The sequence below is a fragment of the Xenopus tropicalis genome, chromosome 7, assembly GCF_000004195.4.
Source record: "Xenopus tropicalis strain Nigerian chromosome 7, UCB_Xtro_10.0, whole genome shotgun sequence".
Taxonomy (NCBI): Eukaryota; Metazoa; Chordata; class Amphibia; order Anura; family Pipidae; genus Xenopus; species Xenopus tropicalis.
Genome location: NC_030683.2, coordinates 9,006,428 through 9,030,340, shown reverse-complemented (window position 1 = coordinate 9,030,340; position 23,913 = coordinate 9,006,428). Strand labels below are relative to the sequence as shown.

At 48.9% G+C, this 23,913-nt stretch overlaps 2 protein-coding genes across 2 annotated transcripts in view; both read right to left on the bottom strand.

The window, feature by feature from the left end:
• Positions 1 to 263: 263 nt before the first annotated feature.
• aicda (activation-induced cytidine deaminase) lies at positions 264 to 9,026 on the bottom strand. The gene is made up of 4 exons (XM_031905762.1): positions 8,989 to 9,026; positions 3,199 to 3,620; positions 2,063 to 2,178; positions 264 to 1,731 (listed from the first exon to the last, which is right to left on the bottom strand). The coding sequence occupies exons 1-4, from the start codon at positions 9,024 to 9,026 to the stop codon at positions 1,678 to 1,680; spliced, it is 630 nt and encodes a 209-aa protein (XP_031761622.1). The 3' UTR covers positions 264 to 1,677.
• Positions 9,027 to 14,435: 5,409 nt separating this feature from the next.
• Positions 14,436 to 23,913, bottom strand: part of mfap5 (microfibril associated protein 5) — a 10,859-nt gene continuing 1,381 nt past the window's right edge. Inside the window, exons 2-8 of the mRNA XM_031905761.1 lie at positions 23,515 to 23,574; positions 22,942 to 22,983; positions 22,733 to 22,762; positions 19,356 to 19,385; positions 18,262 to 18,349; positions 14,987 to 15,060; positions 14,436 to 14,889 (exon numbers count right to left, since the gene is read on the bottom strand). Of these exons, the coding sequence (XP_031761621.1) occupies positions 14,783 to 14,889; positions 14,987 to 15,060; positions 18,262 to 18,349; positions 19,356 to 19,385; positions 22,733 to 22,762; positions 22,942 to 22,983; positions 23,515 to 23,574 (431 nt within the window). The 3' untranslated portion in view covers positions 14,436 to 14,782. The remainder of the gene's footprint in view (positions 14,890 to 14,986; positions 15,061 to 18,261; positions 18,350 to 19,355; positions 19,386 to 22,732; positions 22,763 to 22,941; positions 22,984 to 23,514; positions 23,575 to 23,913) is intronic.

The window sequence follows — 23,913 nt, the reverse complement described above, 5'->3', positions numbered from 1 at the left end:
AGACAGATAGATAGATAGATAGATAGATAGATAGATAGATAGATAGATAGATAGACAGACAGACAGATAGATAGATAGATAGATAGATAGATAGATAGATGATTGATAGATAGATAGTCAGATAAATGATAGATAGATAAATAGACAGATATATAGATGATAGGTAGATAGAATGACAGATAAATGATAGATCAATAGATAAATGATGATAAATAGATAGATGTATCCCAGTGCCCCCCAGTGCACTGCCCCAGGCACCCCAGACCTGCTGGGCAATTGTGTGATTCTCTTGAGATCCATTTGCCCCTCTGTACCCCCAAGTGTGGGCACAAACACCCCAGAGCCCCTTAGGGTGTCAGACGTGGGCCTGCAGCACCGGCTAAATAAAGTCCCACAGAGTTCTGTGCCCCAATTCCCATGGTACCGAGTCTGCCATAAACATACAAACACTCCTTTACCTTGTATTAAATGTCTTTATTAGCAACATCCCTCTGTGCAGCCCAGTCATATCAGTATCATTCCCCAACCCCCCCATCCATAGAGCCCCCGGGGGGTGTTTGGGCTCAGGGTACCGGGCCGGTACTGATTATATAAACACATACTGACAGGGACTGCTTCTGGGATGGGGACAATGACACAAGAACGGACTCTTGGGTGGGGTAGGGGTTAATGCTCACAGTCTGTGCTCTGAATGGAGAAATGGGACGTTACAGAGCTCTGCTCCAATGGGCATGCACTGGGTTATCAGGGGCTCATTTACTAAGGGCAGAGGTGCAAAAGTTTAACCCCTTAATGACCCACCGTGCAGTTCCACTTGCGCCTCCCCGGGCTTCCCAGAACCCCCTGCGTCTCTCAGCCCGTGCCACTTAACCCTTGGAACGCTATAGATTTACTGATTGCTGTATTTCCCTACTGTTACTGTATTGTAATATGAACACATAAATAATACATACATATATGCTACCTGTATGGCTACCTGTATGGCTATCTGTATGGCTACCTGTATAGCTACCTGTATGGCCATCTGTATGGCTACCTGTATGGCTACCTGTATGGCTACCTGTACGGCCACCTGTATGGCCACCAGTACGGCTATCTGTACGGCTACCTGTATGGCTATCTGTATATCTATCTGTATGGCTATCTGTATGGCTACCTGTATATCTATCTGTATGGCTACCTGTACGGCTATCTGTACGGCTATCTGTACGGCTACCTGTACGGCTATCTGTATGGCTACCTGTTTGACTACCTGTATGGCTTATGGCCCCCACCTGATACCCCCCATTTCTCCTGGCATTAATATAAAAGGAACCCTCCCATCACAGCTTGGGGCAGGCACTTTGCCCAAAATGCACATTTTAGTGTTTCTAGGCTGAAAACTGCTAGTCAGGGGGGGGGTTCCATTCCCAGGAATGACAGGAGCCAAGGGCGGAATTGGAACTTGGCCGCCATATTAGCTGGAACCCTAAAGCGTCAGACTAAGTGGCGCAAATAAAAATGTACAAATCCTGCGCCAACGGCACAAATACACACAAGGGATTATATACAGTTTGTGGGGCAAATGTACAGTCGGACCGGTACCGACCCAGGGAACCCGTAAGGGTAGAACAGGGAATAAACAGCGGGACCCTGGGTGAGTCTGATTGGCTCTCGTGGCGTCTGGGACCGGAACCTTCAGAGCCCAAGGAGCTCAAACACGTCCCGTAGATCCTCCATGTCGTACGGCGGCTGCAATAGAAAGTGTGGCCTTTACCAAATTATACTGAATTCCACCCAAACGAAGGGGAGAGGAATGAATGAAACTGGTTTCCTTTTAGTTTGATCCCTTGTAGCTCCTGGGCCCCCAGCTAAATCCCTGTAGGGCCCCATTACACTTAGGGAATATATATAATATACATATATATATATAGCGCTCATAGGGCTCCTTATAGCTTCAGGGCCCCCAGCACCCAGGGGATCCACCATTGTACCCCTGTTCCTTTCCCATGATTCCTTGTGCTTTATATTAGATATATTTACATTATATTAGATATATCTATATGGGCCCCCCCTGCGTTACCTGCAATATGCGCCGGAGTTTCCGCGCCAGTCGGACCGAGTTCTCGTGCAGTCCGTCCCAAGCTTCAAAGCGCCGCTCCCGGCTCTCCACAAAGGTGTTCCAGCAGTAGAAATAATCTGTTACACGGAGGCAAAGGGAGAGGGAAATGGCGTTTATCCCTACAACTCCCAGCAACCTTTGCGTGACTATTGGGAGAAGCATTAGGCCTCATTAGGCCATTCGGCAATGGGCAGTAACCCACGGCAACCAAATTCTTGCATTCATTGCTCTACCCAGGGTCGGACTGGGGGGTGCAGGGCCCCACCCCCCCAAGGGACCCCCACCGTGCCTCCCCCCACCCCTGCTGCCCACCCAACCCTCTCCCCCAAGTGCTTATACTTAGGTAAGTTGGGAGAGGGGGACCTGCGGGCCCGGGAGAACCCAGCAGGGATCAGTTCTAGGCTGCCGGGGCCCACCAGGTTTTTTCCCAGTACCCCACTGGCCCAGTCCGACCCTGGCTCTACCTGCAGCTGGCTGAAAAAAGACAATCACTGATTGGTTGCTATGGGTTACTGGCCATGGGCAAACTTGCCCAGTTTTCATAAATGAGCCCCAGCTTAGATACTGGAGGCTATAAAATATAGTTTATTGGGTTGGATTACAGCGTTGTATTGGGTCCCACCGCCATTAGGGGGCAGCTCTGATCCCCGTTAGGGTTACAAAATGCCGGAGTGCTCACCTTGTCATAAATAATAGAGGTGCAAAGACACTGGAGAAAACCCACTCAGTAACCCCAAAAATAATCACAAAAGCAAAAAGTATCTGCACACTCAGAAAAAGTAAATACAAAAAAAGTTTTATTAATTACAAAATCATATCATAAGAAAACAAAACCCAACGCGTTTCAACCCAATAAAGGGTCATCATCGGGGGCAAAAAAATTGCCTGCATGCCCCTTTTTTAAATTTTTTTCCCCTGATGAAGACCCTTTATTGGGTTGAAACGCGTTGGGCTTTGTTTTCTTATGATATGATTTTGTAATTAATAAAACTTTTTTTGTATTTACTTTTTCTGAGTGTGCAGATACTTTTTGCTTTTCTGATCGCCATTAGGGTCTGATTTGACCTGAGACAACAGCCAGTGCCCCCCCCACTTACCCTTGTAGCTCATGACAGCCAGCCGCACCCCCGCTTTCTGCAGTTTCCGCAGCCCCTCCGGCTCCGCGTTGCGCTCTTCGCAGAAATAGAGCCTGGCGCTGAAGATCCGCAGGCTGAAGTTGGGGTGTCCCTTTAAGAACTCCAGGGTGCGCTTGGCACAGTCGTAGCAGGGGCTCCAGGAGCTGAACCAAGTGACTCGGTACGCCCTGTGGGGGTCGTGTCCCACCCAGACGGACAGGTACCGCAGGAAGAGCATCTCCGCGTGGCAGCCGTTACGGTTCCGCAGGTACCCGAAGTCCAACGCGCAGGAGACTGAGCTGTATCTCCGCTTCACTATGTAGCACAGGTAGGTCTCATGGCGGCCCCGGGCCCAGCGCAGGTTCTTGTAGTGATAGAGAAACTTATTGCGCTTCAGCAGCAGGCTGTGGGGAGACACCTACCGGCTCAGCAATTCAATATTATTCTGCTACACTTGCCCTTTAATCTGCAGCCCAAAGGAGCAGTGGGACTCAGTATTTACAGCATAAAGGACACTTACCTGCCCCACAGGGTTCAAAGAACTGCCCTGCAACTGAACATTGCACTCTCCTCATATATATTTGGAATATGGGGAAGGAATATTACTTGGGGTCCCCAGTACAAGGTGGGGTAGAAGCCTTTACCTTCCCAGTAACTGGCCCACTGACTCAGTAAGGGGTCCCTAAGCCTCCCTGACCGGCTTCACAGGGGGCTATGAGTTGGACTCACACTGTTCCTTTACTGTATAACTTGCAAAGTAAAAATGCCCCATTAGCTCCTATGCGGATATTGTTTTGGCCACTAGAGGGCGACACAGTACGTATTTTAATTATATGTAGATATTTTATTGGCCACTAGATGGAGACATACTACGTAGTTTAGTTATATGTAGATATTTTATTTATATCTCGTAGTTATATGTAAGTATTTTGCTAGCCACTAGATGGCGATATTAGAGGCATTTTAGTTATAAGTAAATAAAAAATATTGTGTAAATCCAAACTGTTTGGAAAAAGCGTGTCTGTAAGCATTTGCCTACCCCTGCCAAGCTGTGGAAAACTATTAACTATAACAATCGGGGTCTGGAACCCCCCAAAAAGACACATTTAATACATGTAAGACACTTGGAATCCCGCATTATGATGATTATGATTTTTCCTTCCAGAATAGTTCCCCTTGTTGCCAGCAGGGGGCGGCTGGGGGCCGTACGGAGAGACCGGCTCTCTATTTGCAGTTGGTTTGGTTTTTATGAGATCTTTGCGTTGCTAGGGCGACTGGTGCAGTTATTATAACTGATATATATATATATAACTGAGTGCCAGTTCCCACATACAGCAGCCCTGGGCTAATGACTTGGATCCCAGTAGAATAGTGGCCCATCCTGGGTCACACAGGGGCTTATGGGGGAATGTACTGATTGGGGTCATCAGCCAACCAGGTTTTGAGCTAAGAGCTGAAATCTGATTGGCTCAGGGCTCAAAAGGCACTGTGGGCAGCGCTGCCATACTGATTACATAGTACAATACAGATACTCAGTTTGGTGCCTGTGGGGCCCCTGGTACTGTCCCTGGTATTGGTACCCTACTAACTGGTACTGTCCCTGGTACTGGTACCCTACTAACTGGTACTGCACCTGGTACTGGTACCCTACTAACTGGTACTGTCCCTGGTACTGGTACCCTACTAACTGGTACTGCCCCTGGTACTGGTACCCTACTAACTGGCACTGTCCCTGGTACTGGTACCCTACTAACTGGTACTGTCCCTGGTACTGGTACCCTACTAACTGGTACTGCCCCTGGTACTGGTACCCTACTAACTGGCACTGTCCCTGGTACTGGTACCCTACTAACTGGTACTGTCCCTGGTACTGGTACCCTACTAACTGGTACTGTCCCTGGTACTGGTACCCTACTAACTGGTACTGTCCCTGGTACTGGTACCCTACTAACTGGTACTGTCCCTGGTACTGGTACCCTACTAACTGGCACTGTCCCTGGTACTGGTACCCTACTAACTGGCACTGTCCCTGGTACTGGTACCCAACTAACTGGCACTGTCCCTGGTACTGGTACCCTACTAACTGGCACTGTCCCTGGTACTGGTACCCTACTAACTGGCACTGTCCCTGGTACTGGTACCCTACTAACTGGCACTGTCCCTGGTACTGGTACCCTACTAACTGGCACTGTCCCTGGTACTGGTACCCTACTAACTGGCACTGTCCCTGGTACTGGTACCCCAACTAACTGGCACTGTCCCTGGTACTGGTACCCTACTAACTGGCACTGTCCCTGGTACCCTACTAACTGGTACTGTCCCTGGTACTGGTACCCTACTAACTGGTACTGTCCCTGGTACTGGTACCCTACTAACTGGCACTGCCCCTGGTACTGGTACCCAACTAACTGGTACTGTCCCTGGTACCCTACTAACTGGTACTGTCCCTGGTACTGGTACCCTACTAACTGGTACTGTCCCTGGTACTGGTACCCTACTAACTGGTACTGTCCCTGGTACTGGTACCCTACTAACTGGCACTGTCCCTGGTACTGGTACCCTACTAACTGGTACTGGTACCCTACTAACTGGCACTGTCCCTGGTACTGGTACCCTACTAACTGGCACTGTCCCTGGTACTGGTACCCTACTAACTGGCACTGTCCCTGGTACTGGTACCCTACTAACTGGTACTGTCCCTGGTACTGGTACCCTACTAACTGGCACTGTCCCTGGTACTGGTACCCTACTAACTGGCACTGTCCCTGGTACTGGTACCCTACTAACTGGCACTGTCCCTGGTACTGGTACCCTACTAACTGGTACTGTCCCTGGTACTGGTACCCTACTAACTGGCACTGTCCCTGGTACTGGTACCCTACTAACTGGCACTGTCCCTGGTACTGGTACCCTACTAACTGGCACTGTCCCTGGTACTGGTACCCTACTAACTGGCACTGTCCCTGGTACTGATACCCTACTAACTGGCACTGTCCCTGGTACTGGTACCCTACTAACTGGCACTGTCCCTGGTACTGGTACCCTACTAACTGGCACTGTCCCTGGTACCCTACTAACTGGCACTGTCCCTGGTACTGGTACCCTACTAACTGGCACTGCCCCTGGTACTGGTACCCTACTAACTGGCACTGCCCCTGCTACTGGTACCCAACTAACTGGTTCTGTCCCTGGTACCCTACTAACTGGTACTGTCCCTGGTACTGGTACCCTACTAACTGGTACTGTCCCTGGTACTGGTACCCTACTAACTGGCACTGTCCCTGGTACTGGTACCCTACTAACTGGTACTGTCCCTGGTACTGGTACCCTACTAACTGGCACTGTCCCTGGTACTGGTACCCTACTAACTGGCACTGTCCCTGGTACTGGTACCCTACTAACTGGCACTGTCCCTGGTACTGGTACCCTACTAACTGGTACTGTCCCTGGTACTGGTACCCTACTAACTGGTACTGGTACCCTACTAACTGGTACTGGTACCCTACTAACTGGTACTGGTACCCTACTAACTGGTACTGGTACCCTACTAACTGGCACTGTCCCTGGTACTGGTACCCTACTAACTGGCACTGTCCCTGGTACTGGTACCCTACTAACTGGTACTGTCCCTTTAAGGTGTAGTTTCCCTTTAAAAGTGAATGATTGAACAGAGGGCTGACACAAGACTCACAAACAAACCCAACGGCTGGGGGGCCCCCGGGGGACCTGAGTAGCGAGACTGAAACTCTATTCTATTCAGTATAGCGCTGCCCAGGTTTGGCCCAGTAGAAGAATGAATGGAAGGAATGGAACCTACAGTAAAGGGAATGCGGTCGGCGAGGGAAAGGGCGGATATAGTGGATTCATTCAACCACCAGAAAGTTCTGCAGTTTATCTGTAGCACCAGGGAAAGGGCGGCCCATTTGGAGCTGCTGATTGGTGTAACTGGTTATACGTCGGCGCAATGGCCACACCCGCTTTTGCTTTCTGACGTTCCCAATAAAATGTACTTTATTCATTGTGTGCGCCAGATGCATCAGTAAAGTCTGCGCTACCTGAGCATTGAGTTGCTATGAGCCAAGTTCCCCCATAGATACAGCAGCATCTGGCACTCACAGCCCTCCCCTTTCCCTACAGAAACAAAGTGTCATCTTTACAGTCTGCGCCAGATGCATCAACAATGTCTGCGCTACATGTATATTTATTTATGAAGCCATACGGCTGATCTATAGATACGGTGCTGAGTATCTGACCCAGTACAGCCATATACACACAATAAACAGCAATTTAGTGAAGCAACAACTGCTTTTCATGGGGGGGGGGGGGGTGCATTAAAAGTCAGTGGGTGCAGGGCTACTTGAAAAACTCTGCAGTCCTAACTCTATTTGTGATTCTTAGGAAAGAGGGTTGTTGGCTTTCCCAGCAATAGCAAGCACTGTTTCCATGGATACTGTCCCTGCTGTCTCTCTGATTGGCCCAACAAATGATCTAACAGTGGCGCTGTTCTATTGCAGCCCTATGGGAATAGCTGCCCGGCAGTACAGTGTGGTGAGTCAGGGAACTGCAACTTGGCATCTATAATCTAATGGGATTTTAATTGCAATAACATTTGAATGAAGCCCCCCAGGCACAAAAGGCAGAATAATCTGCTAGATATAGAATTGCTACAGTATATATCTGTATATATATATAAATAGAAGCAATTAGCCCCCCTTGTGGGAAGGAGACACACAGAAGCCAAAGAGCCACAGAGGGGGGGGGGGGGGGGGCAGAAATACTAATTAATTACAGAGAGAGTCACATAATGAATATCAGTAGCAGGTAAATTCCCCGGCCCGGGGCGAGGGAGCTGAGTGATTGTGCGAATATCCCAGTTAGTAGTGATTTGCACGAGTACTAGAAGGCTTAGTGAGCGGAGATAGTGAGTCAGAGAGAAAGTGCCGCTCAGTCAGACTGATACCCACAGGGGGCGCCTTACCTGTCCAGGGTCATTTCTGCCGGCTCCTTCTGACTCACAGCTGGGTGCTCGGCGTTCTTAAAATACCCCCCCCCCAATGTCAGCCCCTTCCCCTGCGTCACACGTTGCACCCCCAACGGCTGCCGATTTGAAGATAAATATTAGAATTCAATGGGTTCCTTGCCCCCGGGGGGTGGTGCTTAATGTAAGGGAGAAACAGTTCATTTATACAGGGGGGGGGGGGGCGACCATAGTGGTATATATGGTGGTATCTAGGTGCCCAAACTATACCAGGTGCTTTGGTCACCAAGATTCCCAGCAGTTCCATTTATTGGAGGATTTAGCAAATGATTCTGCTGTGTGTGGCGTTAGTGCTCGGTGCCGCTCCACCCAGCACCCATCTCAGTCCCAACTCCTTGAGGCCCGGAAAGGGATTTTATTTAGGCCGGAGCATTGACTTTATTCCAAATTAGATTCCATCTGTCATTGGAGCTGATGCTACAGGGCTGACAATGCTTTCCTGATGCAGACTGCACTGGTTTCTGTGCTGCCATGTAAAGGGAAAGTGAACTATTTACTAGTTAATATTATACTATCGAGTGTTGCCATTGGCCATTGTGTTGCTAGGATCTTGGGTCGGCACAGACTGTATTGTGGATCAGGTTCTCATGCGCCGGCCCGTGTATAATGGATGAGGGGTACCAGGTGTTAGAGTCCCCGTATGGTGTAACTGGGCCGGGGGGGGGCTGGCACGCTTTCCGCTGGTTAGAAATGAAAAGTCTGCGGCGCGTGAGGTTTGGCAGCAGGAAACTCACGGTCTGTGGCTCTGTTTCCAGTCACTCTGAGGGTTCATCTCTCGCACTGGCTGCTCTCATTGGTCATACGCAGCTCCTCCCATTTCCCTGGGGCTCCTCCCTACTGAGAAACACTTTCTCTATGAACTAAATTTAGTAAAACCATTGCAAAAAAACAGACAGAGGAATTGTTTGTGCAGAGTAAGGCACAGGGTGGGCTCGTTGGTACCGCAGAACCGAGGCTGAAGCACTGGAACCCACCCTGGTGGTGTGTGGATCATTATCGGGGGGAATGTAGTGACAGGGGCAGGAGGGAATGATGGGAAACAGGAAGAGCTTCAGTAGGACTAGGAAGGAGGGGAACCATATAGGAACAGAGATTGGGAGGAAGGAGAGAGATTTAGTAGCTACACTGGCCGGAGGGAGTGGAAGAGTAGAAATTGGAAGGAGGGAAAGGTTGGCAAACAGAGACTGGCAGTGTTGGACTGGCCTGGGGGCCCAGGGGTCAGTGGGCCCTCCTGCTCCTCACCATTTGGCCTGTTTCATGGTCACTCCCTATTTCTGAATGGGAAGAAAGAGGAGAAACAGATGGGAGAATAGATGCTAGCATGTAAACAAAAGAGACTGGGAGAATAAAGAGGTTGGGTGAGGAAAGGAGGAAAAATAGTTTAGAAAGTGGGTCTGGGGTCTAAGGTTTTCTGTTGGGCCCCATATATTTATAATATCCTCTAAATGCAATGGGCCTGGGGGCTGTGGGTTTGTAGGGGCAGCATGTGAATCAGGGAGGGTGGGAATGTAGTTGCACAGGAAGTGACAGGAAGTGACAGGAACAGGGGGAACAGCTTTAGCTTCACTAGAAACAGGAAGGAGGAACCTGTAGGGACAGAGATGGGAGGGTGGGGAGAGATGGATATAGACATGCAGAATCTGGGAGTGTCTGAGTGGGTGCAGGGTATCCTGTATGAATTGCTTGGGCACCATTTTGGGCATGGCTTGGGAATGTCTTGGAGACCCTGTTATATACTTTCCATTTTTGTGCCATACCCTTTGTGCCATACCCTTTGTGCCATACTGTTTATGCCATACCCTTTGTGCCATACCCTTTGTGCCATACCCTTTGTGCCATACCCTTTGTGCCATACCCTTTGTGCCATACCCTTTGTGCCATACCCTTTGTGCCATACCCTTTGTGCCATACCCTTGACCTCATCTTTTCTCACCCCTGCTCTCTAACTAACCTCTCCCCTCACCCTCTCTCTGATCTCCTTACGCTCACACTCTCTCTTTCACACACAACACTCTCTCATACACTCTACAGCCTGAGCTTTTCTCTGTCTCTTCATTCGCTGACCCTGAACCTGCTGCATCTTTCTACAATGACCCAATCACTGGCGTGTTAGACAGCCAAAAGTCTCACCCGCGCCCTCCTCATATCTCATTCAGACTCACTGCTCCGTGGGCTTCCCCTGTCTCAACTGCCCCCAATCCATCAGGAACAGTGCGGCCAGACTCATACACCTCCCCTCCCCAAGTGCCACCCCTCTCTGCCAGTCTCTGCACCGGCTGCCTGTTATATACAGGATTCAGTTTAAGGTTCTTGTACTCACCTACAAAGCACTCACTGGTGCCGCACCCTCTATATAACCCCCTAATCCCCAAGTACCCCCAGCTGTAACCTTTACTGTACACACGACCTCCTTCTCACTCATCACCTCCTCTCACTCTCGCACCCAGGGCGTCTCACCTGCTGCCCCCATCCACCCATCCACCCATCTTCTGGAACACTCTGCCCCATCCACCCATCCACCCATCCTCTGGAACACTCTGCCCCACCCACCCATCCTCTGGAACACTCTGCCCCACCCACCCACCCACCCATCCTCTGGAACACTCTGCCCCACCCACCCACCCATCCTCTGGAACACTCTGCCCCACCCACCCACCCATCCTCTGGAACACTCTGCCCCACCCACCCATCCTCTGGAACACTCTGCCCCACCCACCCATCCTCTGGAACACTTTGCCCCACCCACCCATCCTCTGGAACACTCTGCCCCACCCCACCCATCCTCTGGAACACTCTGCCCCACCCACCCATCCTCTGGAACACTCTGCCCCACCCACCCATCCTCTGGAACACTCTGCCCCACCCACCCATCTTCTGGAACACTCTGTCCCACCCACCCATCCTCTGGAACACTCTGCCCCACCCACCCACCCATCCTCTGGAACACTCTGCCCCACCCACCCACCCATCCTCTGGAACACTCTGCCCCACCCACCCACCCATCCTCTGGAACACTCTGCCCCACCCACCCACCCATCCTCTGGAACACTCTGCCCCACCCACCCATCCTCTGGAACACTCTGCCCCACCCACCCATCCTCTGGAACACTCTGCCCCACCCACCCATCCTCTGGAACACTCTGCCCCACCCACCCAGGGCCGTATTTCTCTCCGGTGTGCCCCGAGGCCACCCCTGTGGGAGTCCCCCATGCGCATGCGCGAACGCGCACCCCGGTGCGCATGCGCGAACGCGCCCCCACTGCGCATGCGCAAAGCGCCAGCTCCCCATTGCACATGCGCGAATGCTCTTTTTAACTCCCATACGGAGCAGTGGGGAGAGGTCCCGACTGCTCCGTATGGGAGCAAAATTAAAAAATGTTCTTGCGGCGGGGCGGCATGCCGCCCCTAAACTTCTGCCGCCCTAGGCCCGGGCCTTTGTGGCCTCTCCACAAATCCGGGCCTGCACCCACCCATCTTCTGGAACACTCTGTCCCACCCAACCATCCTCTGGAACACTCTGCCCCACCCAACCATCCTCTGGAACACTCTGCCCCACCCACCCACCCATCCTCTGGAACACTCTGCCCCACCCACCCACCCATCCTCTGGAACACTCTGCCCCACCCACCCACCCATCCTCTGGAACACTCTGCCCCACCCACCCACCCATCCTCTGGAACACTCTGCCCCACCCACCCACCCATCCTCTGGAACACTCTGCCCCACCCACCCACCCATCCTCTGGAACACTCTGCCCCATCCCATCAGACACTGTCAGAGTCTCCAGGCTTCTTAGAACTCATCTTTTCACTCGAGCCTATAACCTAAACCCTCAGCAACTTGACTACCCCCTGAACACCCCTACTCTTTGCTCACTCACTCACTCACTCACTCACTCACTCACTCACACACTCACTAATCACTGGTTTTCACCTCCTACTCTGCACTTACTGTCACTTTACAAACCAACATGATCTCTCTCACACTGGTTACCCAGACCTCACGTCTCACCCGCCCTCCCTCTTAGAATGTAAGCTCTTGCGAGCAGGGCCCTCCCCCTATTGTCTCCACTCTATATCTGAATATAACTGTAAAACATTTTTCGGGAATTGTTTATATGTAAATGTTAACTGTTTGGCCTTGTTGTTCCCTTTAATCTGTAAAGTGCTGCGTGAAATGGCGGCGCTATATAAATAATAATAATAATAATGGGGCTCTGGGCTTACCAGCTGCCCTGGTGATAATTGTAGGTCTTATTGGTCCTGAGGGGGCTGTTTGGGCCTCGGGGTACCTGAAATCCCAGGGGCTATTATGAATCCCAGAGGCTGGGTGCTAATTAACATATCTTATAATAATTAATTAATTTATGCAGAATTAGCTCCGTTTTTGTGCCACGCACCCCAAGGCAGTTTTGCTGAATGAGAGGGGAGAGTCACAGAGAGTAGCCAGAACTGTGGGGCATAATACCGATACTATAGGGGGACGTGTGTGTATATGGGGGCCCCTGGGCATCTCATTACTGCTCTATTCTGCTGCTCATCTGCCTTAATGCAAATGGCTGTAGGCTGCTTGGTTTTGCCCAGCAATGTGGCCACGGGGGGAACCCACCCAAGCGATGGCCGCGCTGAATACGGGTAAGTAAACCCTGGGCATTCACCAAGCATTATAGAGTTAAAGGGTGATCGCTGTGATCATTTCAGTATATTGGGGGGATTGCAGTTAATGAAAAGAACTAGGGGTTGTGGCTGTGCGTGCCACAAAGGATGCTGGGAAATCAAGGCGTTTGCAGTTGTGGGGCGCACAGCTGTGTGTGGGAGGGAGGCTGCTTGGTGGAGATACAAACATGAGGCAGGTGTGCGGATGTGTTGGGGGCACGGGGGATGTGAGAGCAAAGGGGGGGCAGCAGTTTGTGTTTGTGTGAAATACACAAAAAAACAAGTCAAAAATACCAAGTCAGAGACACACCCATTGCACAGCACTATGGGGGCACATTGAGATAAACACTAAAAACTGCCCCCTGCACCCCCCCACCTAGCGCTGGGCAGCTGTGCCACGGGCCAGAAAGGGGCAAATGATTAATGTCTGTCCTTGGCTTCTTCTCCTGGATCTCAGCCAGGGACCCCCAACCTGTGGCAGAAGCTGTTGTACTGGCAGATACAATAGGGGGTTTCCAGGAAGGGCTGGAGGCAGTTTTAGCATTGATTTAGTATTGATCTGGTTAATCCAAGTGACTGGCCCATTTGCTTTAAGGGAATCAGGGTGAAGTTTGTGCAACCAAATCAACTTTCAGTGAGGTTCATGGGCTAAAACTGCTCTGTAAATGCGTTAGCAGCTTTCCCACACTGGTTCCACTCCATGAATGGGAAGGATAAAGAAGGGAGGATGACATAGACATAGTGACATAGTAAGTTAGGTTAAAAAAAAGACGGACATCCATCACGTTCAACCATATGGATGAAATTATCGTCTCAGATATTACAAATGCAGGTGGCCTCTCCTTGTCATGAAACCAATCAGATGCTGTATTTATGGCCCAGCTACTCCACAGTGACCATAGAGTGATACCGACTGGTCAAATGGACTTTACAGTAAGTAGATAACCTCATTAGATGGTAGGTGGCCTTGAAACACACAGGTTCTGTTTCTGCTGAGATGTAAGTCAGGCGTTACACCTACAATGTAGTTTGGCCAGTAGACCTTGGCCAACCATTCCAAAAATGATACTAGACCATGCTTTCTTGGCCCTCTAAACCTCACCCCTTTCTGAGGTAGTAGATTGTAGGACTACAGGGGAGATGTTGGAGGAGATAGGGACAGTTGTGGACCCAAAACTGTAGTAGAAACAGCTATTAAGACAGGGGCAGAACTGTTGAGGTAGGATAGGAAGGGCTAGGAAGATTGGCCTGAAGGCAATTAATTTCATGTCAGGTTTCTGCCATGGGACAGAGTTTCCTTATTTTCACTATGACCATAAGAAGTCATTAGATAACATCCCACTAGTATGACTGGGTGGTTTCTCCTGTGTGGAAATGCACTGTAGTAGTGCACCCAAGTGAGGGAACAGGACCACAAAGAGACCCAGACAGAGGATAAACTTCTAATCCTCTGTAGCCAATGTTCTTCTTTAACAAGATTAGTAGAGACATCTTATAGAGAAGAGATGCAACTGGGAGTACAAAAATGGGTTTATATAGTACTTAAAGTGACATATATTTGTTATACTGTGCCAAGATGATCAACCCTACCACAAAAGTCCCACCACACTTTGTTGATGTAGCACCTTTGATCCAGACACCTGGCTTATAAATGTTCCTAGACTGGGCCATATGGAAAGAGTTGGTGAAGTCCTGTAGAAGGGGGGGGGGGGGGGGGGCTATAAAATGGGTATGAGTAGGAAAGTACAATATTTGAGGTCTGTGTTATGGACCTGGATACAGTATTCTGGGGGTGCAGATTTCAGAAGGTTCTGGTGCAATATTTGGGGCTTAGGATAAACAATATCTCAGGGGTTCCCTGTAACGATTTCCCCTATGGTTCAGGGGTTGTTTTGTCTTCCGAAGCTGCAGGAGCATCAGGAGTGTCAGGCTGAGGGAGGCGTCGGGGAGGTAGTCCAGCCAGTTGTCGACACTTGTCTTCTGTTAGGGGGAAGGTAGGAGAGGAGAGAAGAGTTAGAAGCAGCAGCAGAGATGGACATGGTACCCCCAGTGTAACCCCAGTGCCTCTGACACTTACCCTCAATAAGTTCATCCTCTTTACACATGATTTTTGTGCAGATCTCCTTGTTGAGAATATAAACCCGTCGAACACTGAAAAATAAGTGGACAAAAAAGAGAGACATTATTAAAGAGACAGTATACTGACTAGTCATGGACTCTTCCATCCGAGCAAAACATTATAATGACCATATCTGGGACATGCTTCACAATTTATGGCTTGTCCATTATGGGCACTGACGTACAAACCATTGTTCTGTTATCTGCCAATGTGGGTCCTACTGCCCCAGTAGAACCTGAAGGCTCCTCTATCCCTGCTCCTTCCCCACCAACCTTGTGCTACATTCCCACTGGGCCTTGTGTTCCCAAGGTGGCTGCCTGGATAGGCCTAATGGTAATCTATCATGTGTTGGGATAAAAAAGAATATTGATAGATAGATGATAGATATAAATAGGATTGATAAGTAGAAGCACATGAAGAAAACAATGGAGAGAAAATGAAAAAGAAGAGGCAAAGGAAGTCAACAGACATTTGTCAAGCAAGCCCTCATCCTCAAAGAGAAAAATTAGAATGAAGAGGAAGAAGTGAAGGAAGAGAAAGAATTGGAAAAAAGAACAAAGAGGAAGAAGAACAGGAAGAGGGAAAAGAGAAGGAAGTGGAAAAATAGGACAAAGAGGAAGAAGTGAAGGAAGAGAATGAAGTGGAGAAGGAGGAAAAAGAGGGAAAAGAGAAGGAAGAGAAAGAAGTGCAGGAAGAGGGAAAAGAGAAGGAAGAGAAGGAAGTGCAGGAAGAGGGAAAAGAGAAGGAAGAGAAGGAAGTGCAGGAAGAGGGAAAAGAGAAGGAAGAGGAAGAAGTGCAGGAAGAGGGAAAAGAGAAGGAAGAGAAGGAAGTGCAGGAAGAGGGAAAAGAGAAGGGAGGGGAAGAAGTGCAGGAAGAGGGAAAAGAGAAGGAAGAGAAGGAAGTGCAGGAAGAGGGAAAAGAGAAGGAAGAGGAAGAAGTGCAGGAAGAGGGAAAAGAGAAGGAAGAGAAAGAAGTGCAGGAAGAGGGAAAAGAGAAGGAAGAGAAGGAAGTGCAGGAAGAGGGAAAAGAGAAGGAAGAGAAAGAAGTGCAGGAAGAGGGAAAAGAGAAGGAAGAGAAGGAAGTGCAGGAAGAGGGAAAAGAGAAGGAAGAGAAAGAAGTGCAGGAAGAGGGAAAAGAGAAGGAAGAGAAGGAAGTGCAGGAAGAGGGAAAAGAGAAGGAAGAGAAGAAGTGCAGGAAGAGGGAAAAGAGAAGGAAGAGAAAGAAGTGCAGGAAGAGGGAAAAGAGAAGGAAGAGAAGGAAGTGCAGGAAGAGGGAAAAGAGAAGGAAGAGAAGAAGTGCAGGAAGAGGGAAAAGAGAAGGAAGAGAAGGAAGTGCAGGAAGAGGGAAAAGAGAAGGAAGAGAAGGAAGTGCAGGAAGAGGGAAAGAGAAGGAAGAGAAGAAGTGCAGGAAGAGGGAAAAGAGAAGGCAGAGGGGAAGAAGTGCAGGAAGAGGGAAAAGAGAAGAAGAGAAGGAAGTGCAGGAAGAGGGAAAGAGAAGGAAGAGGAGAAGTGCAGGAAGAGGGAAAAGAGAAGGAGAGAAAGAAGTGCAGAAGAGGGAAAAGAGAAGGAAGAGAAGGAAGTGCAGGAAGAGGGAAAAGAGAAGGAGGGAAGAAGTGCAGGAAGAGGGAAAAGAGAAGGAAAGAGAAGAAGTGCAGGAAGAGGGAAAAGAGAAGGAGGGGAAGAAGTGCAGGAAGAGGGAAAGAGAAGGAAGAGAAGGAAGTGCAGGAAGAGGGAAAAGAGAAGGAAGAGAAGGAAGTGCAGGAAGAGGGAAAAGAGAAGGAAGAGAAGGAAGTGCAGGAAGAGGGAAAAGAGAAGGAAGAGGAAGAAGTGCAGGAAGAGGGAAAAGAGAAGGAAGAGAAGGAAGTGCAGGAAGAGGGAAAAGAGAAGGAGGGAGAAGAAGTGCAGGAAGAGGGAAAAGAGAAGGAAGAGAAGGAAGTGCAGGAAGAGGGAAAAGAGAAGGAAGAGGAAGAAGTGCAGGAAGAGGGAAAAGAGAAGAAGAGAAAGAAGTGCAGGAAGAGGGAAAAGAGAAGGAAGAGAAGGAAGTGCAGGAAGAGGGAAAAGAGAAGGGAGGGGAAGAAGTGCAGGAAGAGGGAAAAGAGAAGGAAGAGAAGGAAGTGCAGGAAGAGGGAAAAGAGAAGGAAGAGAAGGAAGTGCAGGAAGAGGGAAAAGAGAAGGAAGTGCAGGAAGAGGGAAAAGAGAAGGAAGTGCAGGAAGAGGGAAAAGAGAAGGAAGAGAAGGAAGTGCAGGAAGAGGGAAAAGAGAAGGAAGAGAAGGAAGTGCAGGAAGAGGGAAAAGAGAAGGAAGAGGAAGAAGTGCAGGAAGAGGGAAAAGAGAAGGGAGGGGAAGAAGGGGGAAGGCCGCAGATATTTGTCAGGCAAGCCCTCATCTTGCATTGAGTTACATCTTCCTGAAGGAACAGACTTGAAGCACAAGCAAAATACCAAAATAATGATCATTTATGGCAAGCAAACAAAGGGGTGTTGAATATATGGAAGATACTGTATATGGAAGAGGAAGAAGAAGAAAGGAAAGACGAGGAGTGCAGGAAAAGAACAGTAGATGAAAAGGAGAGAAGAAGAGAATGAATTGAAAATGAGAAGGTTGAGGAAGAGGAGAAGGAAGACAGCAGACATCTGTCAGGCCTTTATCTCTCATCATTAGACCTGGGCGCACAAGCACCCTACCCAAATAATAAGCCTTTACGGAGAGGCAGAATGTATTCAGCACCAGGAACCCATTGTCAGCTTAGCAACTCAAGCAAACCCAGCTGTCACCATAACAACCGACAGCTACTAATTAGTTTCACGGCAGCCACCAAGAAGGCTCATTGCCATGACAACCAAAATATAGCAGTCACTAACTGTGACAAATGAGCAGTTATTAGGTGCAGAGAGAATGTAACCCGTCTACATTCATCTTAATTATACAGAGCCAATCACAGCGAGCCTAACTGGGGCGTCAGCTCTGGTTACTGAAAGTGAAGTGAGAAGAAGGGACTGGTTTACTATCATAGATACTAAGTGCAATCTAGGGACCGTTACAGCCCAATTATTCATTATAACTTTCTTGGTTCTATAGATGTACTGACCAATCAGAATTTAGCTTTGATCAGCCGAATACAGCTGGAGCAATAATAGCAGATATCTAACTGGTGACGTAACAGAGCCACAGCCCAGATAAGAAATGACCCCCGATGATCTGCGGCTGGGTGGGCACCCATACACCCCCCATTACCTGGTGACACACAGGTAGCTGATACATTGCTTGACTGGCTTCTGTACAGAATATACCCGGGTGCAGGGGTACTGGACCTCTTTACAGTCTGAAGGAGGCAAAGAGAGGTCTTAGTAGAAAGCAGCAGATATCACTTATACCTCAAACAGATATAAATATATATATATAACACACAAGAGCCTTGAGTATCCAGTTAAATATATACTTATAAACAGTGCTTAGTGATGTCATCAGTTATAATCATTGCTTAGTGATGTCATTTCTATCATATGACTCACTAAAACTTGTGAATTATAATAAATGATGTACCCCCTATTGGCAAATATAAGGATATTAGAAGTCACCTCGGAGTTCTATCACCTGCATATGGTCATTGGTGACTGATAATATCCTTATATTTTACTTTATTCACTATTTATAGCCCAAACACTATCTCATATACATTGGAGTAAGCTATATAGTCAGGTTTGTGCCAATTAGGTAGTAAGCGCTGCCATACGGAGAGGTCGGACAGAACCCTAAGGGGTGCGGTATTTGGCATTTACAGAACTGAAAGAATTTCTATTTGTATTTTCTGGGTTAAATCCAAGTAGTGTTCCTAGAGAGTCAATTTCCCATAATGCCGAGCACTGAAATGAAGCCAGATGTTAAAAAAAAACCACCTGTAGGTTCTTGATTTTACTGTGCTCGGTTCTAGGGTGATTCTGAGCTCCTGTTGGGAATATCACTAATATATATATATATAAGCAGAGCTTTAACGCATTACATTAGCAAGCAGCGCCCCCTAGTGTGTGGGTTTGCTCTGCTACACCGTTAAAGGGAACTGAACAGTAGCAGATTTTACAGTTACTAAACTGCCCCAATGATATCGGATCACCCTATAGACGCCCCCCCTACTTGGAAGCAGTAGCTCCAATACAGAGTAGGGTATAGGTACAAATACACAATCTATATTGCCTGTGGAGGCCATGCCTTCTTCCCTATTAATAACATGGCTACCAGTTATTTACCCCATGTGCCAACCCTAGTAACATACTGTATGGCCGGCCGGGCACAATCACTGATCACAACACACCAAAGGCAGAATTACTCACCTGATGCTTGATCTGGAGGAGGTGAAGCGTCTAGAACACAAGGAAACACCAAGTTTAGTCACATTCTGCCACTGGGGTTACACAAATATCTGTCCCTGGGGTATAAACAGCTGTCACTGAGAGATACTCTGCTATACCTCCATTGGATCCTTGGATAAGTCACTTGGACATATGTGGGTATCTGCCCCCTGGGGGACATGTGACTATAAGTCACTTGGACATATGTGGGTATCTGTCCCCGGGGGGCACGTGACTATAAGTCACTTGGACATATGTGGGTATCTGCCCCCGGGGGACATGTGACTATAAGTCACTTGGACATATGTGGGTATCTCTCCCCGGGGGACACGTGACTATAAGTGACTTGGACGTATGTGGGTATCTGCCCCCGGGGGGCATGTGAATATAAGTGACTTGGACGTATGTGGGTATCTGCCCCCGGGGGACACGTGAATATAAGTGACTTGGACGTATGTGGGTATCTGCCCCCGGGGGACACGTGAATATAAGTGACTTGGACGTATGTGGGTATCTGCCCCCGGGGACACGTGAATATAAGTGACTTGGACGTATGTGGGTATCTGCCCCCGGGGGGCACGTGACTATAAGTCACTTGGACATATGTGGGTATCTGCCCCCGGGGAACACGTGACTATAAGTCACTTGGACATATGTGGGTATCTGCCCCCGGTATGACGGTGGGACAGTACGAAGATCACTTGACATTACGTGGGGGTATCTGGCCCCCCGGGGGACACATTGCACTATAAGTCACTTGGACATATGTGGGTATCTGTCCCCGGGGGCACGTGACTATAAGTCACTTGGACATATGTGGGTATCTGTCCCCCGGGGCACGTGACTATAAGTCACTTGGACATATGTGGGTATCTGTCCCCGGGAGGGACATAAAGTGAATATAAGTCACTTGGCAATGGTGGTATCTGCCCCGGGGACATTGAAATAAGTCACTTGGACATATGTGGGTATCTGCTCCTCGGGACATGTGACTATAAGTCACTTGGACATATATGTGGTATCTGTCCCCGGGGGGCAAGTGACTATAAGTCACTTGGACATATGTGGGTATCTGTCCCCGGGGGACATGTGACTATAAGTCACTTGGACATATGTGGGTATCTGCCCCCGGGGGACATGTGACTATAAGTCACTTGGACATATGTGGGTATCTGCCCCCGGGGGACATGTGAATATAAGTCACTTGGACATATGTGGGTATCTGTCCCCGGGGGGCACGTGACTATAAGTCACTTGGACATATGTGGGTATCTGCCCCCGGGGGACATGTGACTATAAGTCACTTGGACATATGTGGGTATCTGTCCCCGGGGGCACGTGACTATAAGTCACTTGGACATATGTGGGTATCTGTCCCCGGGGGACACGTGACTATAAGTCACTTGGACATATGTGGGTATCTGCCCCCGGGGGGCATGTGAATATAAGTCACTTGGACATATGTGGGTATCTGCCCCCGGGGGACAAGTGAATATAAGTCACTTGGACATATGTGGGTATCTGCCCCCGGGGGACACGTGAATATAAGTCACTTGGACATATGTGGGTATCTGTCCCCGGGGGACACGTGACTATAAGTCACTTGGACATATGTGGGTATCTGCCCCCGGGGGGCATGTGAATATAAGTGACTTGGACGTATGTGGGTATCTGCCCCCGGGGGACACGTGAATATAAGTGACTTGGACGTATGTGGGTATCTGTGGGGGACACGTGACTATAAGTCACTTGGACATATGTGGGGTATCTGCCCCCGGGGGACACGGACATAAGTCACTTGACATATTGCTACATGACTATAAGGACATATGTGCGTATCTGCATGACTATAAGTCACTTGGACATATGTGGGTATCTGTCCCCGGGGGCGCACGTGACTATAAGTCACTTGGACATATGTGGGTATCTGTCCCTGGCGGGCACGTGACTATAAGTCACTTGGACATATGTGGGTATCTGCCCCGGGGGACATGTGACTATAAGTCACTTGGACATATGTGGGTATCTGTCCCCGGGGGACACGTGACTATAAGTCACTTGGACGTATGTGGGTATCTGACCCCGGGGGACACGTGAATATAAGTGACTTGGACGTATGTGGGTATCTGCCCCCGGGGGACACGTGACTATAAGTCACTTGGACGTATGTGGGTATCTGCCCCCGGGGGACACGTGACTATAAGTCACTTGGACGTATGTGGGTATCTGCCCCGAGGGGCACGTGAAATATAAGTCACTTGGACATATGTGGGTATCTGCCCCCGGGGGACACGTGACTATAAGTCACTTGGACATATGTGGGTATCTGTCCCCGGGGGACACGTGAATATAAGTCACTTGGACATATGTGGGTATCTGACCCCTGGGGACACGTGACTATAAGTCACTTGGACATATGTGGTATTCTGCCCCCAGGGGACACGTGAATATAAGTCACTTGGACGTATGTGGGTATCTGTCTCCGGGGACACGTGACTATAAGTCACTTGGAGTTTGGGGTATCTGTCTCCGCACACGTGACTATAAGTCACTTGGACATATGTGGGTATCTGCCCCCGGGAATATAAGTCACTTGGACGTATGTGGTATCTGTATTATGTCTCCGGGGGACACGTGACTATAAGTCACTTGGACATATGTGGGTATCTCCCCAGGGACACGTGACTATAAGTCACTTGGACATATGTGGAATATCACGTGACTATAAGTCACTTGGACATATGTGGGTATCTGCCCCCGGGAGGACACGTAGAAATAGCACTTGGACATATGTGGGTATCTGCCCCGGGTCACTTGGCGGGTATCTGCCCCTGGGGGACACGTGACTATAAGTCACTTGGACATATGTGGGTATCTGCCCCGGGGGACACGTGAATATAAGTCACTTGAACATATGTGGGTATCTGCCCCCGGGGGACACGTGAATATAAGTCACTTGGACATATGTGGGTATCTGCCCCCGGGGGACACGTGAATATAAGTCACTTGGACATATGTGGGTATCTGCCCCCGGGGGACATGTGAATATAAGTCACTTGGACATATGTGGGTATCTGCCCCCGGGGGACACGTGAATATAAGTCACTTGGACATATGTGGGTATCTGCCCCTGGGGGGCACGTGAATATAAGTCACTTGGACATATGTGGGTATCTGCCCCAGGGGGACACGTGAATATAAGTCACTTGGACATATGTGGGTATCTGCCCCCGGGGGACACGTGAATATAAGTCACTTGGACATATGTGGGTATCTGCCCCCGGGGGACACGTGACTACCTGTTGCTCAGAGATATGTGTCTCACACTCAGTCCTTTACTCAAAACATGACAAACTCACCTGCTGCCCCATCGGGGGTAAGTGAATCATCTAGAACAGAACATAATGCAGGTTAGGGGCAGATATGTGCTGCATTTATATATATCTTATTCCCCCCATATTTCTACATTTGTGCAGCTTTTGCACCAACCTATATATCATTTTTAGAAATAACAAATTTAACTGTTTTCTTATTAGCTCCCATATGTGAAAATGATCACGCTACTCACCGGCGTTCCTCCGACCAATCACGTCGCCCAGCGCCGGCCCTGCTGCAGACACAGCAAACACAAGCTCAGTAAGACTTAAGTATTTAACTCTAAAGGTGCCAGCTGGTTGCAACGGTGCCAATAGAGCAACTTGAATGACCCCCCCTGTTTGATGATTAACCCATACAGTTCCATATATGGATATAAATGTGCAGGGAGTCAGATTCTGTGTAACTGGGGTTCCCTGCAGGAGTCACGAGTGAATTAGCAATTACAGCGAAATGCATTGGCAGCCTAATTGGCAGTGCCAGGGGGCAGAGCAGGGTCCCTAGGGAGAGGCTATTGTTTCACTGAGCTATTACTGCCCTCCGCTGGGGGTAAGAGCGACACGGCGCCGCTCCAAGGTGCTAATTAATTGCCCCTGGGGGGCTCAGGAACATGTGACTGCCTCCGTGGGCGGCTACTTTAGCGCAACAAATGCCCCAAAGTGTGAAGGGAGGGGGAAGGGAGATATTACAGCGCTGCGGAATATATTGGCGCTTTATGAATAAATATTAATAATAATAATAATAATAATAATAATATTATACTCACCAATGCCTGACATTGCCATGAGTAGGAAGCACAGGCGCACCTTACTGAGTTCAGGCATTTCTACAAGATGGGGGAGAAAGGGAAAGTGAGAAATCTATACAGTGGAGCAAATATTCCCAGGACAATTCTGAATTAAATCTGTTTGACCAGGAACTGACCAGCAGGTGGCGCTGTTGTTGCAGAATTCATTATAATGGCAGTAAATAATAATCTAAAAACCTCTGAAACTAAAAAAAAAAGTGCTTAGAAAAGCCCCCTGAGCAATGTTACATTAATGTTACATACCCTTTAACATACAGACCCCATACACTAACCCACAACTGTAACCAGTAGAACATACACTAACCCACAACTGTAACCAGTAGAACATACACTAACCCACAACTGTAACCAGTAAAA